Source organism: Bos javanicus, chromosome 10, assembly GCF_032452875.1.
Source record: "Bos javanicus breed banteng chromosome 10, ARS-OSU_banteng_1.0, whole genome shotgun sequence".
Lineage (NCBI taxonomy): Eukaryota > Metazoa > Chordata > Mammalia > Artiodactyla > Bovidae > Bos > Bos javanicus.
This window is the reverse complement of record NC_083877.1, coordinates 60754354-60770986: the sequence shown is the minus strand read 5'-3', so window position 1 is coordinate 60770986 and position 16633 is coordinate 60754354. Positions and strand designations below refer to the sequence as shown.

Sequence of the window (16633 nt, the reverse complement as noted above, 5' to 3'; positions counted from 1 at the left end):
AGGCTGCCACCTCAGAGTAACAGGTGAAGCCTGATCAATAACTTATGAGCACACAAACACATGACAAGCAAGTATGAAAATGCCCTCTTTGGATGAGGAGTTGGTGGGTAGGAGGGAGGGAAAAATATAGGCAGTCTAAAGCCAGAACAGCACATCTGGAAGTCCACTTTTAAAGAAGGGATTAGGCAGCATTTTAAAGGCAGAGTCAAAGATCTTAACAAACCAGAAAATATTATTGATCCAAAGCGAACCTGCTTCTAAATTGCTTATTTTAGAAGAACATATTCAATACAGCTGTTCTTTTGCTTATGAACCCCTCAGTGCTTTCTGTTTTGTTATCTGGTTCTTTGTGAAAGTGCCTTTTCAACTTTCAAATCATTATTGGCTTTGTCAGAGGATGAGGTATGTATATTTCTCCCTTCAGTTAGTACACAGAGGGAAGGCATCCATCTTTAGACTGTATACAGTAAAGGAACACCAAGTCACTTCAAGAGCCAACAGAATAAGGTGTGGTGGCAGAGAATGAGCTGGAAACTCAAGACAGACAGAAGTAGTCCTCCCTTATAAGTAGTTATTGAAAACCTACTGTATGGTCCTACTGAGAATTCATTCAACAGACAGGAAATTTACATCACATTGGCTAAGAATATAGGTTTTACACTGAAACTTATGAGCTGTGTGACAATGGCAAGTTATTTACCTCATTTCATTTTAGCTTTCTAATCTGTAAAATGCTGTACAAGATAGCCTATCTCCAAGGACTACTCAGAAGATTAAATGTCTTAATAAACACGAAGAGTTAAAAAAAGTGCCTCGTAAGAATTCAGTAAGTGAGCTATTATTATTATATGTAAAGTGCCCATTATGTGCCAAATTTCTATCTCAAAAAACTTAGTTTAATTGGGATTTATGTTAGAAACTGTCTCACGGAAGTATGACAGAACCGAGACTCAGCTCAGGTGGAAGGAAAACACAAGCAAACAAAACAATTAAGGTGCACACAAAGAACAGTAACACGAGGCGGTGACAGGAGCCTTTCCACTCTACCAGTCTTTAGCAATCCTTTCCCAGCTTCGCTTTTTCTTTAAACTGTGGAAATCACAAAAAATTTTTCAAAATCTTACACAAGGATGGCATGGAAGATACTATTTGTTGTCTACCCAACAGTCATTCCCCATTTTCCTCCTGCCTAACAGAGCCCCCAAACTTGGGATGGACTTGAGCTCAGTCCCACAGGAGGAATTAAAATTGTTCTCAGACTATCACAACTATCCCATTCTTCCTTGCCAAATAATCTCTTCCCGACATCTCCCTTGCAGCTAAAAGCAGTGACGTGATTGGCTCTGGCCAAATGAAACAAAAAGTGAAGCCTTCTGAAAACTGTTTCCTTCACTGATAAGAAGAGCCCACTGCCTGAACATTCTGCTTTTTGACTACTGTTGTGATGACCAGGGCGAATGCAGCTGTTTATGGATATGAGATGAGAAGCACAAGAAGAAGAAGTCCCAGACTGAAAATGGAAAAAGAGAAAGAAGGACAGAGCTAGAGATCTTGACAACACAGTGAAATAATTAAACATTCTAATTTTTGAGGCCACATCAGTGGGTTTCATGTCTGTTGCCAAATACATCTGATACCAATAGAGTAATTTTGTGCTTTATTCTCAAAGCAAATTATTTATGATTATTTTCACTCATTTTGTTGGCATCCTGGTAAATCAGATCATACACCAGAATCTTTAGTTCAGTTCAATCAGTTGCTCAGTTGTGTCCGACTCTTTGCAACCCCATGAACTGCAGGACGCCAGGCCTCCCTGTCCATCACCAACTCCCAGAGCTTGCTCAAACTCAATGTCCATTGAATCGGTGATGTCATTCAACCATCTCATCCTCTGTCATCCTCTTCTCCTCCTGCCTTCAATTTTTCCCTGAATCAGGGTCTTTTCAAGAAAAGAGTCAGTTCTTTGCATCAGGTGGACAAAGTATTAGAACTTCAGCAGCAGTCCTTCCAATGAGTATTCAGGGCTGATTTCCTTTAGGACTGACTGGTTTGATCTCCTTACAGTCCAAGGGACTCTCAAGAGTCTTCTCTAACACCATAGTTCACCACAGTGCTCAGCTTTCTTCATGTCCAACTCTCACATCCATATATGACTACTGGAAAATCCATAGCTTTGACAAGACGGACCTTTGTTGGTAAAGTAATATCTCTGCTTTTTAACATGCTGACTAGGTTTGTCATAGCTTTCCTTCCCAGAAGCAAGCATCTTTTAATTTCATGGCTGCAGTCACCATCTGCAGTGATTTTGGAGCCCCCCAAAATAAAGTCTCTCACTGTTTCCATTGTTTCCCTATCTATTTGCCATGTGATGGGACCAGATGCTATGATGTCCGTTTTTCAAATGCTGAGTTTTAAGCCAGCTTTTTCATTCTCCTCTTTCACTTTCATCAAGAGGCTCTTTAGTTCCTCTTTGCTTTCTGCCATAAGGGTGGTGTCATCTGCATATGTACGGTTACTGATATTTTTCCTGGCAATCTTGATTCCAGCTTGTGCTTCATCCAGTCCAGCATTTCACATGCTGTGCTCTGCATATAAGTTAAATAAGCAGGGTGACAATATACAGCCTTGACATACTCCTTTCCCAATCTGGAACCAGTCTGTTGTTCCATGTCCAGTTCTAACTGGTGCTTCTTGACCTGTATACTGATTTCTCAGGAGGCAGGTCAGGTGATCTGGTATTCCCATCTCTTTAAGAATTTTCCAGTTTGTTGTGATCCACACAGTCAAAGACTTTGGCGTAGTCAATAAAGCAGAAGAAGATGTCTTTCTGGAACTCTCCTGCTTTTTCTACGATCCAAGGGATGTTGGCAATTTGATCTCTGACTTCTCTGCCTTTTCTAAATCCAGCTTGAAAATCTGGGAAGTTCCTGGTTCACGTACTGTTGAAACCTGGCTTGCAGAATTTTGAGCATTACTTTGCGAGCGTGGGAGATGAGTGCAATTATGCAGTAGTCTGAACATTCTTTGGCATTACCTTTCTTTGGGATTGGAATGAAAACTGACCTTTTTCAATCCTGTGGCCACTGCTGAGTTTTCCAAATTTGCTGGCATACTGAGTATAGCGCTTTAACAGCATCATTTTTTAGGACCTAAAATAACTCAGCAGGAATTCCATCACCTCCACTAGCTTTGTTCATAGCGATGCTTCCTAAGGCCCACTTGACTTCGCATTCCAGGATGTCTCTGGCTCTAAGTGAGTGATCACACCATCATGGTTATCTGGGTCATAAAGATCTTATTTGTATAGTTCTGTATATTCTTGCCATCTTTTCTTAATATTCTGCTTCTGTTAGGAAGATTCTGCTTCTGTTAGGTCCATACCATTTCTGTCCTTTATTGTGCCAGCTTTGCAGGAAATGTTCCCTTGGTATCTCTTAACTTTCCTGAAGAGATCTCTAGTCCTTCCCATTCTATTGTTTTCCTCTATTTCTTTGCATTGATCACTGAAAAAGGCTTTCTTATCTCTCCTTGCTTTTCTTTGGAACTCTGTATTCAGGTGGGTATATCTTTCTTTTTCTCCTTTGCCTTCAGCTTCTCTTCTTTTCTCAGTTATTTGTAAGCCCTCCTCAGACAACCATTTTGCATTTGTTTTTCTTGGGGATGGTCTTGATCACTGCCTCCTATACAATGTCACGAACCTTCATCCATAGTTCTTCAGGCACTCAGTCTATCAGACCTAACCCCCTGAATGTGTCAGTTCCACAGTATAATCATAACTCTTCTTAGAATTCAACCATTAGTTTAGAGAACTTTAGTTTTGAATAAAATCTTATAGGACCTAGATGAGCTCTCTTCATTTTACTGACGACAAATCTGACGCTCAGAAATTAGTCAATTATGCTAAATGCCCCAGGCAGAGTGTGGAAAAATCAAGGCTTCAAACTTTGAACACTTTAAATCTGGTACTTTTTGAAAACATCTCCTAAGTCTTTGACAGGTTCTTTTTATCATGTGCCCAGATCAGTGTCATTTCCCTAAATCCACAGCTTTAGGAATTTATCATACAGTTTATCTCTGAGAGCTGGCACATTGTAATATAGATAACTGATCTCATTTACAAAGTTTGCCCTTTATCTTGTTTTCAACTAGTATCATTTCAGTCGAAGAAATGTCTGCCTCTAAGCCAGAATCACCTTTACCTGACCAAAAGAGTTTCTAAAAGGTGCACAATAACCTGTTAACTGCCTCTGGTCTGGGGCATCATCAAAGTGTTCCAAAAGGTGAACGACCCAGTTTTTTACATGTTAAATTTTAGGTGGCAACAAGCTGTTTAGTAAACTTTCAGCTAAGACTGAAGAGAGAAAGGACGAGAAAAAGGAGTCATGTTGAAGGAGGTGGCTAAACTATTTTTAAAAAAGAACCGAGGAAGTGAATCAGAAACGAGATCAAGAAAGTGAGCAAGTATTCTAGTACAAAGTATTATAGAGACAAGGCAAAGCAACTAACTACTAAGATGCAGATTACAGTCAATATTTGTTACCTTAAATCTCACACATAAATGCTGTATTTAGTCTGTATTTCTTTTTGACTACCATCAGATTTAACTCAGGACAAATGTCACACGTCTAGGTTTGCTAAGTTTAGACTGAATAGTATTCAGGATTTTTGTTTAGCTATTAGATACAAAATTTTAATAGTCAAGTATAAAGTATCAGGATCTTTGCTAATGTTTTGCTTCTGAGACAAACCCTCTGACCACTCATTCTTGGCTTCCTATAAGAATTCTTCAGATTTTCACCTACAGAATTTTGTCTTTCATCCATTGCTGTTCACCTGTCTCACACGCCCTAACCTTAATAGTTTTAATTTTTACCTATATAAACAGATGAGGGCTTAATCACCTCCTAGCCCCAATGTCACATTCTCAAATTATCTGGATAATAGCTTTCTCTACACTATATTGCAAACCGCACAAAAATAAACATGATGTTAGGCTTAATCTCTCCTCTATACCGAGAGGGTGTGGCACAAAGTAGGTGTTCAGAAAGTATTTTTATATGAATGACAATGAAGTAAAAACAGTATAAAGTATTAGAATAAAACTTCCTAGAATTTACTTAGTTATAGGTTAGAAGAATGGTACATTTGGTTTTTTTAAATACCTTGGGATTTTTTTCGTTTTAAGATTTTGGAAATGTAACTAATTTCAGGGTCTAATAGAAACTCTCAGCCCCAAATATTTTCTTAACTTTCAATGGACGTGTTTAATGCAATTTTGAAACCAAATATGTGAGCAAAATTTGCATAATCAAGAAAACTGAAACAAAAGGTAGTCATGGAAAGTCATTTTAAAAATGACTTTAATCATTAAATTATTTCAAAATTTCAGTCATTTAAAGTGGTATGTAACAACTTACCATATTCCTTTTCATTTACTTCAGAGATGGGTTCGGAAATAACGCTACAGAAAGAAATGGCACTTGCTGCAGAGGGATTCCGAGAATGCCCCATGTGGTGCGGCACCTTCTTCACGTTCTTTAAGGCTTCCTCGGCTTGCTCCTGTTCCATTGCAGCAACCATATCTTTATATGCTTTCCTGGCTTCCTCAGTGAGTTCTACTAACTTATTAAACAGGCTCTAGAAAAAGAAGAGATATTGCCTAGTCCATTTTGTGTTATACTCTTTATTACTATCATTAGCAATAAATATCTCTACTGTTTCAGGGCCGGATACACTTTCCATCAGCACAAAATCCAAAGGTATGCAAACCACAGAACTCTATAAAATATTGCAACTTATTTTCTTTTTTCTCTTTAACTTATTGATTCTCACAAGTCTGAAGCAAATCCCTGATTCAGTACTAGCCACTAAATTATGCACTATATTCAAGTTCTTGCAGAGTTTATTAACTCAACAGAGTTTATTAATTCAACAACTGCACGCTATAGCATCTAGCACTACAGTGGGTACAGAGACTACTGGAACCGCCACTCTGCTCTCAAGGAACCTTCTATATGGCTGAAAGGAGAGGACAGGAGACAATAACGATTCAAGGCACAATACCTTAAATACCTAGAAATGTGCAAAGTGTTTAGCTTTTGGAGGAAACATCTAACTGCTGGGTATCAGTGAAGAGTTCATAAAGCAATGTAACACCTGATATATGCCTTGAAAATCTGGCACAGCTTTGAGGGGTGGAGACAGTGCATTTTTAGCCAAGCATGCAAAACCATAAACAAAGGCACAGACTTAATAAAGTTCAAGGCTTGTTTGGGGAGCAGTGAAGAATAGTATATGGGTTCGAATATAAGAGAATGGGTGTATGCAGGGTGATGTCCAAGGATGCAGAAGGAGATGTCAGTCTCCATAGGAATTAAAAGCTCCCTATAATGTTTGTTTGTTTGTTGAAAGAATGCTGCTTTAAAAAAGACCAAATACAAGTCAAGTGATTGGCTAGCTAGTGTTTGGCTAGCTGGGCCGTGAGAACGATGAAAGGCAAATTATAAAAACTGAATAAAGAACCTAGAAATACAATATAGAGTTAACCAGATGTTCTTCCATCAACAAAACAGAATGAACATGAATAGAATTATCAATCCCAGTGAAATGGTAAGTAATGGAGCACACATGTGTTAGTAAAACAGCAAAATTCATATTGCATTACAATTGTACTTCAGTAACTAGGAGGTATAACAATATCTAAAGCAAACTGAAGTTTCCACAGTCACAAAAGGATAATTAAAGAACAACTTAGTGGTTCATGTGTGCATGTGTGTGTGTGTTAGTCACTTAGTCATGTCTAACTTTCTGTGACCCCATGGACTGTAGCCCACCAGGCTCCTCTGTCCATGGGATTCTCCAGGTAAGAATACTAGAGTGGGTTGCCATGTCCTCCTCCAGGGGATATTCCTGACTCAGTAATCGAACCCGGGTCTCCTGCATTGCAGGCAGATTCTTTACCATCTAAGCTATAAGAAGGTCCTTTTAGTGGTTTTTACATCACAATTTAACAACATTCTATTCTTCCTTAATGTCTTGATTTAGTATCATAATGCAATATATATACCCACACATTAAGTAAAAAATTTCAGATGGTAGATACAATCTGGCTACCTATAAGAATATGTTTAATTATGTACATAAAATTATGTTTTTAGAAAATGGGGGAAAAGTACAGTACAACTGTCTTTTTCTAAATAAAGCACTGTCATTTAAGTATAAACCATAACATGAAAGCCTGGTAAAAAAAAGTGCCATAATGTTATGGAAAAACATGTCTCTATAAATTAAACTTGAGAAGAAAAAACATAAGTAGCATGCTTTACCCAGCTGCAGCTTAAATTCTTTATAGCAGCAGGTACAATAAACACTGTTGCTAATTGTTTTGATTTTTGAAGAGAGGTGGGTGACAGCAGTATCAAAAATATATTCAGGATTTACTTAATTTTAACAAGGAAGGAGTGAAAGGGAAGTTGCTCAGTCGTATCCAACTCTTTGCAACCCCATGGACTGTAGCCTACCAGGTTCCACCATCCATGGGATTTTCCAGGCAAGAATACTGGAGTGGGTTGCCATTTCCTTCTCCAAGGGATCTTCCCAACCCAGGGATTGAACCCGGGTCTCCCGCTTTGGAGGCAGACGCTTTACTGTCTGAGCCACCGGAGGATGGATTTCATTAAAAACATGTAACATGTCATAAATATTTCTTTGCAATATTCAACAAATCATGCACTTAAGTGAAGCCAACAAAGAAAACAGGCACATGGATATGTAATTTTGAGATTTACATTGGTTTTATAATACAATAAAACACAGAAACTGTTGGAAGTAAAATGATAGAAAAGAAAGCACAATTGAAGAGAGAGAAGCCGTTAGGGAATAAAAGTCTCTAGTAGCAGTGTAAAGACCGAAAGCTTAATTCAAAGGTTAGTCTTACTAGATGGTAAATTTAACTTAGACGGGCTACCATATTTACTGCAAGTAGACACACTTGACCATGTATCAGTATTTCCTTGACCTCCATTCTTTGAAAGTGTTTGGTAAACAGTAACTCACCTACCGCACAATGGAAAAGGCAAGTAAAGCAATGTACAAATAAAACTGGCAAACATTTTATAATATAAAAGCATTCAAATAACTTAATACATCTAATTCAGTAAGAAGTCAATACAGTTAAAAACAAACATGTCTACTTTTCCTGAGCTTGATCCTATTCCACAAACTTGAACAGTGAACAAAAAAGGACTACATTTTTATTACATGTCATTTGTTTTATTTAGTCACTAGGCTGTGTCTGACTCTTTTGCGACCTTATGGTCTGCAGCCTGCTGGGCTTCTCTGTCCATGGGATTTCCCAGGCAAGAATACTGGGGAGGGTTGCCATTTCCTTCTCCAGGGAATCCTCATGACACAAGGATTGAACCTGCGCCTCCAGCATTGCAGACTGATGCTTTACCACTGAGCCGCCTGGGAAGCCTATGTGTCTCTACCATGGACCTATTTACTGTTTACCATCCACATCCTCAGATATAGTTTCACATAGCAGGCAGATATACATCTACCACACAATTTATTAAACGTTTATCACCTGTTCATTCCCAACTAATGTAAAAGGTTGTTAGACACAAAGCCAAGGGGCCTGCCTGCAAGGAATTCAGTTACATGAAGAAACACACGAACTACAGCAAGGCAGTGTGATATCTATAACTGAGAAAAGCATGGGTTCCTGTGGCAAGCACAAATATTAATCACATGACTGTACAGAGTAGGTGGGTACACAGGAAATTTAATGGGAAGTGAGAGAGAAACTGAATAAATAGGGGGATGGGACCATACAAATATAGTGACTGGATAGGAAAGAGACACTTAAATATACACAAATAGTATGGCTGAGAAGAGGGAAAACTGTTCATCAGCGGTGGCACAAAATACTTTAGCTTCAACTTCATATAAAAGTCTTATTTTATGCACCAGATTGTATACAATTTAAAACAAATATAACTGAAAACACGTCAATGTAAAAAATCACAATGAAGTCAAATAATGCACTAAAAAGAACCCCACATATTAAAACAAAAAAAATTACCAATCTTATGATATCAGTTAATAAGCATTAGTCTAAATAAGTAACATTATCATTTAGCAGCTCCTATGGGCAAAGTCTGTGTTAGCAGACTATGAGAGGAAGACAACTATCATAGGTGAAGAACTATTCTCTCAACACGTTTAGGAATTTGGTTTTCTAAAGGAAAATCTTCTCCAAGTAAAGGGTTCTTTTCTCGCTTGACTCCTAATAGCATACAATAAACCCAACATACAAAGTGAAGAAAATTATTTTACATTACACAATACTGGACATCTTTACCCAGCAATTATATGTATTATCAAGTACTACATATCTGAACCCAGAAAAAAAAAAAAAAAAACCCACTGAGGCAGAAATATGAGCTAAAATCTTTTCAAAATGCTATAGGATTAACTTACATGTTTTCAACACTAAAAAAGGAAATGTAACACTCAAGAATTTTCCACTCATTCCTGGAGAGTCACCGTATCACTTCTGCAAATTCTCAAACACAACACTGGCATGTATCCAAAGAAAACGTACTATGGGGGTGGTGGCGAGGACACTGAGGGACTGTGTCTTCTAAGTCTTACCTCAGCGCCAAAGTAGTTGAAGATTCCCACTACACTAACAGGAACCAGCTTGTTCACACAGCGACCTAGAGCTTTTCTTCCAAGGGCAAACACAAATGGAATTTCTTGTTCCCGTGCCATGGCTATAACATTATAGAGAGCCTCATCCAGGCCACCTGAGACATAGAGGTTTTATTTTAGTTATTTCCTAAATGAAGCTATTTCAGCACCCTAGAGCTAAAGCAAAAGACACAGCAGCAAAGGATTCTATGAATGCTTGGGGTCACTTAGGCTGTTCCACACATTTTCCTATCTATGGCTATAGGTACATATTTTCTTTCTCCCCAGTTAAATACCATATTCCTGTAATGCCAGTATTTTTGTTTCTCCACAGGGATTAGCACAACAGGAATCAAATTTCAATATAATAAATACTTTTCATTTTTTTAAATTAAAATTGTTAATAGTAGCTGATGCCTTTTATCCAATCTCTCAGCTCATGTAAGCAGCCATCACAGGCAGGAAGACGGATTATAAATGACTGTTTTTACTAGTATGTCCCCCCTGTGCAGAATATGCCTGTTACTGCTATTGATGCATCTGTCTATTCCAATCATCTGAAGCGGCTCTTCCATGAGAAAAGGACAAAAAAGGGTGCACGACATGGAACAAAGTACTTGTGTGCTGGCTCACCCAAAGACCTCTGTTACCGCTGATTTCTGATACAAATTTCCACCATAAACACAAGCAGAAACTTTCATCTTTTTCCTAATTCTTTTTAAGAGAAAAGAGCTATCAAGGGTAATGTAAAAATTTTTAAAGTAGTAAACTTGTAAGAGTGCATTTCTTTATCTCTGTAAATAAATTCTACTGAAAAAACTTTTACAACAAAGAGGACACTTGGTTGGCTCAACCTAAATCCTTCACCAGGGTTCATAAATGGGGATTTTCTTTACAATCTGTTCTCAATTTTATTAAAATGAAATAAGTGAAATATTTCATTTTCTTTCCTCATATTCAATACTATGTTTTATACCTAAACTCTCCTAAAGAAGACAAATGGCTTCCACTTTTAAAAGTCACTACATATTCCACAATTATACTATATAAATATCAAGTGACTTCAAAAGTAAAATGCTCATACCTTTGGATTGGATCTTTTCACAATTTGGAGAAATTATAACACACTTGATCTTGTTTAACTTCATATGTTTCGTAACTTCTCTAAGACCCATAACCAGCCGTCTCCTTGCTTTTGCTCTCACAGGATCCTTTTGATAGATGCGTTCCTGGAAGCTGACAAGTTCTTGAAGAAGAAGAGTCACACATTCATCAATCTCTTTACAAAGAACCTGATTACAATACCTGTAAAGGAAATCAAAAATAGGTAATTATAAAATTACTTAGGAAAAAAATACATCCAGCAACAAGTTTTCATTTAAAAAAAAAACAAGTCTTAATCTCCTAAATACTTCAATCAATGAGAAAAATAACAGAGTTCTTCTGAATTAGAACAGATCGGCTTTTATGTAAAGGACAGACCTCTAGGAAGTACTATCTAAACACCTAATTACTAAATTCCTAACGGTATGAATCAAATATTAGCCTTCTATTAGATAAAAACAGGTATTTTTTGGTAAGGAGATAAAGCATAAAGTTATTTTATTTCAATGAATACTAAGGATGCCTCTAATAAGAAACACAGTGATTTCATAAAAGCTAACCAAATGCCTAATACCAACAGTTCCTCATCCATGCTTGGATATATCACAGTCTCTAGGCACTGGCTTCTTGAACCATAAAAATAGGGATGACAGCTTCCATGGTCCCTCTAACCCTGAAAATCTATGACTAGAGAAGATGAATTCAGTAATTAAATTGAAGTCAAAACCAAAGAGATCTTCAAGGTAAAAGTCACATGCCCTTATACTGGGCAAAGCAACTGAATGGGGCTCTTTGTGAGATAACATATGGCCACAGCTCAGATCCAACCAGTCCATTCTAAAGGAGATCAGCCCTGGGATTTCTTTGGAAGGAATGATGCTAAAGCTCAAACTCCAGTACTTTGGCCACCTCATGAGAAGAGTTGACTCATTGGAAAAGACTCTGATGCTGGGAGGGATTGGGGGCAGGAGGAAAAGGGGACAACAGAGGATGAGATGGCTGGATGGCATCACCAACTTGATGGACCTGAGTCTGAGTGAACTCCGGGAGATGGTGATGGACAGGGAAGCCTGGTGTGCTGCAATTCATGGGGTCACAAAGAGTCGGACACGACTGAGTGACTGAACTGAACTCAACAGCTCAGAAAACACGAGGTGAAGTGCAAAGCCACTACAGTACTTAATTTCAAGGGTAAGGAAGTCATTTAGGTTAAAGTAAGTTCAGTTCAGTTCAGTCGCTCAGTCGTGTCCAACTCTTTGCGACCCCATGAAAGTAAACTACTTATATATTCTACTTTGCTAGTTCTCATCCATAATCTCTATCATAAGTAGGTATTTAACAAAGAGAACTGGGGTAATTTCTAATCTAAGAATGCCAGGCCAGCAAATTGCCACTTGTAAATAACATTATATGGTGAGAAAATCCAGGCTTGCCTTTCTCTAGTGAAAAAAATAATGGAGGTTTTTCTAATGTTTATGTGAAAAATGTTTAAATACATACGAGTATGACATTACTTCAGAACAGAAGATACAACCAGACAAGATTAATAAAGTATACAAAATTAAGGAATGCAATTAAAGAATAAAATGCCAAAAATGCAACTTTCTTTATTCTGCTTTTCTTCCAAGCTGTTTATTTCATACATGAACAAAATCTTATTCTCCAAGTATTTATTTTCCCTATATCTGTTATTTGACACTTAACTAATTAACTTTTCAAATCTAGGTGGTATTTGCTCAAAACAGCAATATAAAAAAAAGGAACAGAACAAATCATTGTGGTTTGAATTCACATTACTCTTACGCTGGGATTCTTTCATAAGCAAGAAAGAATAAAGGTAAAATTAATTCGTCCACACAAATATTCATATTCCCAAATCCTTCAGAGCAATGACTGTCAGTTCAAGATTATTCACAGATGGCATTTTAAAACTTAGAAATATACACTTAAAAACTAATAGCTTTAGGTAATAGGTTGACTTCATATAGTAGGGTCTTAGAATTGTCATTGGTTAGAGAGTTTTTTTGAAGGACAATATAAACCGAAAAGCAAAAGCACTGGAGAGGGAAAATGTCATAGTATGGCATTTTATAGATAAGCTCTAAGAGGCCAAATTTCCTAGGGATGAACACTAGTTGCTATAAAAAGAATATTTATTGTCAAATCGCTTTCACATGAACACAGATAAAATGTTTTCCATATAATAAAACCAGCTGTTAAACTAAATCTGAAAGATCTCTGGTATTGTTGGCTCAACCCACCAAGAAATAATAACAATATTAAATTCAGGATTACAGTCAAGATATTTAAACTATTCAACCTCAATAGAGACTAAAACTTACTCTCTAAATCTTTTGCTGTGGATTTTGGTTATTGTTGAAGATGCCATTGGACTGCCTATCCCAGAACTAGCTGGAGAGCCTTGGGACACAGGTGTCATACAGTATGGAGAGTTCTGACTTGCTGGAGACAGGGATGTATCACTGGGCATGCTCAGTCCAGTATCTGTGGAGAAGTGGGGTGAGGAGAAAGAATTTAGGAATTTCAAATGCTGAAAAGCCCCAAGCCCTACACCAATCAAAACAACTTAGAATGGCAGTATCTTTTGTGTCACTTTCAAATTCTCCAGAAGCTACCAAGTTGGGCATTGCTCCTGTCACAAACATTTCTCATATACTACAAATATCAAATCTTCCTATTAGGTCTTAAAATATACTCTGAAAAAAAATCAAGCACAGCCTATAAGTCTTCACAGAAAAGATGAGAGAAGGCAAAGTAACCTAAACACGTACCCTTAGAGGATCTAAATTGAAGAACAAAATGACGTATTTGCTTCTGCACCTCTTTCCGGATCATATTACCTGCCTCCTAATATTTTTCCACCTCTTTCTTAGAAATAATTTTTTAAACAGCCTTAAAATTCCCATTGCTGCTAGCAATGATGATTCTACCTCTCCCATTCCCTCCACACCACTCCTGACCCTCCAAGCACCACCCAAGTTTCTCTTTCATCTGGTCTTTGCTCCTGTGCTCAGGTAGCCACGTTTGTCATCTTTTGACTCAATTGCTTCCTTTAGTTACTGCTTCCTTCTCAAACAAATGAACTCAGGAAATGAGTTAGTATTTGTCCAGTCCATTAATTTGCAAAATTATATATACACCTTATCTCTCTGCTAGACTGTAAATTTATTGTAACAGGGACGGCCCACTACATAGCTTTATTACATTTCCTGAGCTTCCCACCCCCACTCCAGTTATTAAAGTACACACAGTTAAGTATTCAAAAACACTTGTTGAATGAATGGATAATTAGATAACACCTAAATACAAAGGGAAAGATGTTTAATTGAGAGTAAAGAAGAATTCTAACCAACTATATTGGAATAATTCTTAGAAGTAAATTTATTTTTCTAAACCCAATGGAACATTGGTACTACATCTATGTGTAAACCAGATTTAAATATTTTGCTGAAATTTGAAGAATAGCAGTAGAAAAAGGGGCCTAGTCAGTCCTCTCTCAAAATCTTTCTTTCACAGTAGTATAAATTTTTGAAGGCATTTGCAGTTTTCCTGAGGTCCCATTTAGAATCATGTGCTGGTTACCCACTGTATGGGACTGAATCCTATCAACCAACTGGACTCTGCAGCGCAACAAGCTTTACAATTCTCTCTTTGTAGCATATGTGTTAATTCCACAAAATTAACTGAAAAATATCTGTGTACAAGTGGACCTGTGCAGTTCAAACCTGCATTGTTCAAGGGTCAACTGCAGTCCTGCAAAGAAAAGACAGCCAACTGTGTTCTGGATATAAAAGAAGACAAAAGGAGCTGTGAGGAGGAGGAGACATTAGTGAGAGGAGACATTAGTGAGATCATAATTATGAGAGTACACAATAAATTCAGGATTTAAGCTTCAAAACTGCCACAGACCTACTATTAACACCTGCCCCTCCTTTAAATATCTCCTTACAGAAGCATCTTCCAAATAAACTCTCAAACATAAAAAAAAAACTTAGATAAAACATGGAGCACATTTAGGAGAATAACTAGTGATGTGCCGTTACCTACCAATTAAAAAACTCTGGACCATTCTACGAGAAGAAAGGGAAAAGGAGTGATCTTACCTTCCTGGGAAACAATCTCTTGCGGCAAATCATCAATAAAATCTAAGTGCATTTCTACTGGTTCCTCAGATCCCAAAAGATTGTGGTCCACAGTTAAACGGCCCTTCTTTTCCTCTCTTTCTTTCAAAATAACCTAAAAGTCATTACCAGTCTTAAATTACTCTTTAAGTATGTACTGAATGATTAAAATGTTCACTATTATACACTTAAAAAAAGGACATGAGGATTTTGTCTGGCTACGTGGAAACTGGCAAAAATGTAAATGTAATTTTAGGCAGTGAAGCTGAAGGAAGTACTATATCCAAAATAAAGGGAGGCAATATAATGCTACAAGCTATTAAACCAGATCTGCTTCATTCTTTAAATCCGAGGTGACAAACTAGGGCTTTCCCCAAAATGGGTAAAATTAAAAGTGTGGAAACCAGACCACAGCGTTACATTAGATTTATTTGGTTATATATTATCTCATCCTGCTCCTCCTAATAACAAAACTGAATTAAAGAGAGCAGATATTATCCCCAACTTAAAGATGAAGAAGATAAAGATAAGAAAGGCTTGATAAAACAAAACACTAAGTACTAAGTACTAAGTTGGTACCAGAACCTCAGGCTTCTGATTCCTAGGGTCCAAAGTTTTTGGATACCTAAATGTTTAATTTTTTCTGTTTTAACCTTACAGACAGAACTCATTCTCCAGAGCCTTGGTCAACACAGAAAAATAGTCATGATGCTGAGACCCTAACCTCAAATTAACTAACTAGTCATCATGAAGATACATGCTTAACAAACTTTCCACAATAATTTGTTGGCTAAAATGCCACAACTACATTTGCAAAACAGATTTAAACCCTTATTTATCCTGTAAAATAATCATCCCCAGGTTTTGATTTACCTTTTTAAGTGCTGTGGGCCGTTTTAGTTTTGCAATTTCCTTTTCTTTTCCTTTTTTTGCTTTAGAGGAAGTAATGTCCAAAGAATTAAAGGATGTCAAACAGGGCTGACTTTTGGTTAAAGGTTTTCTGTTAGTAGAGTCTTTAGTGTGGAAAGAAGCTGCAGTGACCACTAAAACCAAACAAGAACATTAGTTTTACTCTTATGGCCAACTCCACACACTTTCAAAATTTCTAATGATAAACGTCTAAGAACAAGAACATCCTCTTCTTGTGGAAAACTGACATCATAATAGCAGAAGCAGTATTTGGCCGTGCAATGTCCCTCAGATACAGCTCCAAAGAACCATTCTACCTCTGAAATTTCAAAACTCAGTACCTCTTCTTATTGCTAATGAATCTAAGAATGACCCTTATATAAGGTAAGTACTGTCACTCCTCATTTCAGCCTGTCGGTAAAAAATGATGCTTTTCCCTCTCAGCTGTATTCTTCAGTACTAGTCAAGCAATTCGTTTATGCCTGATTGATACCCTCATTCTCCAGTGCATACCGCCCATCCTTCAGTAAACCTTGCCTCTATTAATCATCTCAATCCCCTCACTCTAGCAGAAAAGCTTTCCTGTTACTTCCCTGAGCAGATGCTTTCCAATATAAGCTTTTAAGCCACCTGAGAGGAGGTGGCAGGCATCCTTACTCCCACTCAAGGCTCACCAACCACTTCTGCTAGTAATCCCATCTCAGGATTAATTCCTCAAAGATTTTGCTCTATCCCTTTCCCCTTTAATCTTTCAAGTTCTTCCCTAACTCCCCAGAAGAAGT

The 16633-nt window shown here is 37.4% G+C and overlaps 1 protein-coding gene across 3 annotated transcripts in view; it reads right to left on the bottom strand.

The window, feature by feature from the left end:
- Nucleotides 1-16633, bottom strand: part of SECISBP2L (SECIS binding protein 2 like) — a 60135-nt gene that overhangs the window by 10242 nt on the left and 33260 nt on the right. For all 3 annotated transcript variants that reach the window (XM_061428839.1, XM_061428840.1, XM_061428841.1), the window contains 6 exons: nucleotides 15816-15985; nucleotides 14925-15057; nucleotides 13143-13305; nucleotides 10781-11001; nucleotides 9658-9812; nucleotides 5418-5637 (listed from right to left, as the gene is read on the bottom strand). In XM_061428839.1, the coding sequence (XP_061284823.1) occupies nucleotides 5418-5637; nucleotides 9658-9812; nucleotides 10781-11001; nucleotides 13143-13305; nucleotides 14925-15057; nucleotides 15816-15985 (1062 nt within the window). The remainder of the gene's footprint in view (nucleotides 1-5417; nucleotides 5638-9657; nucleotides 9813-10780; nucleotides 11002-13142; nucleotides 13306-14924; nucleotides 15058-15815; nucleotides 15986-16633) is intronic.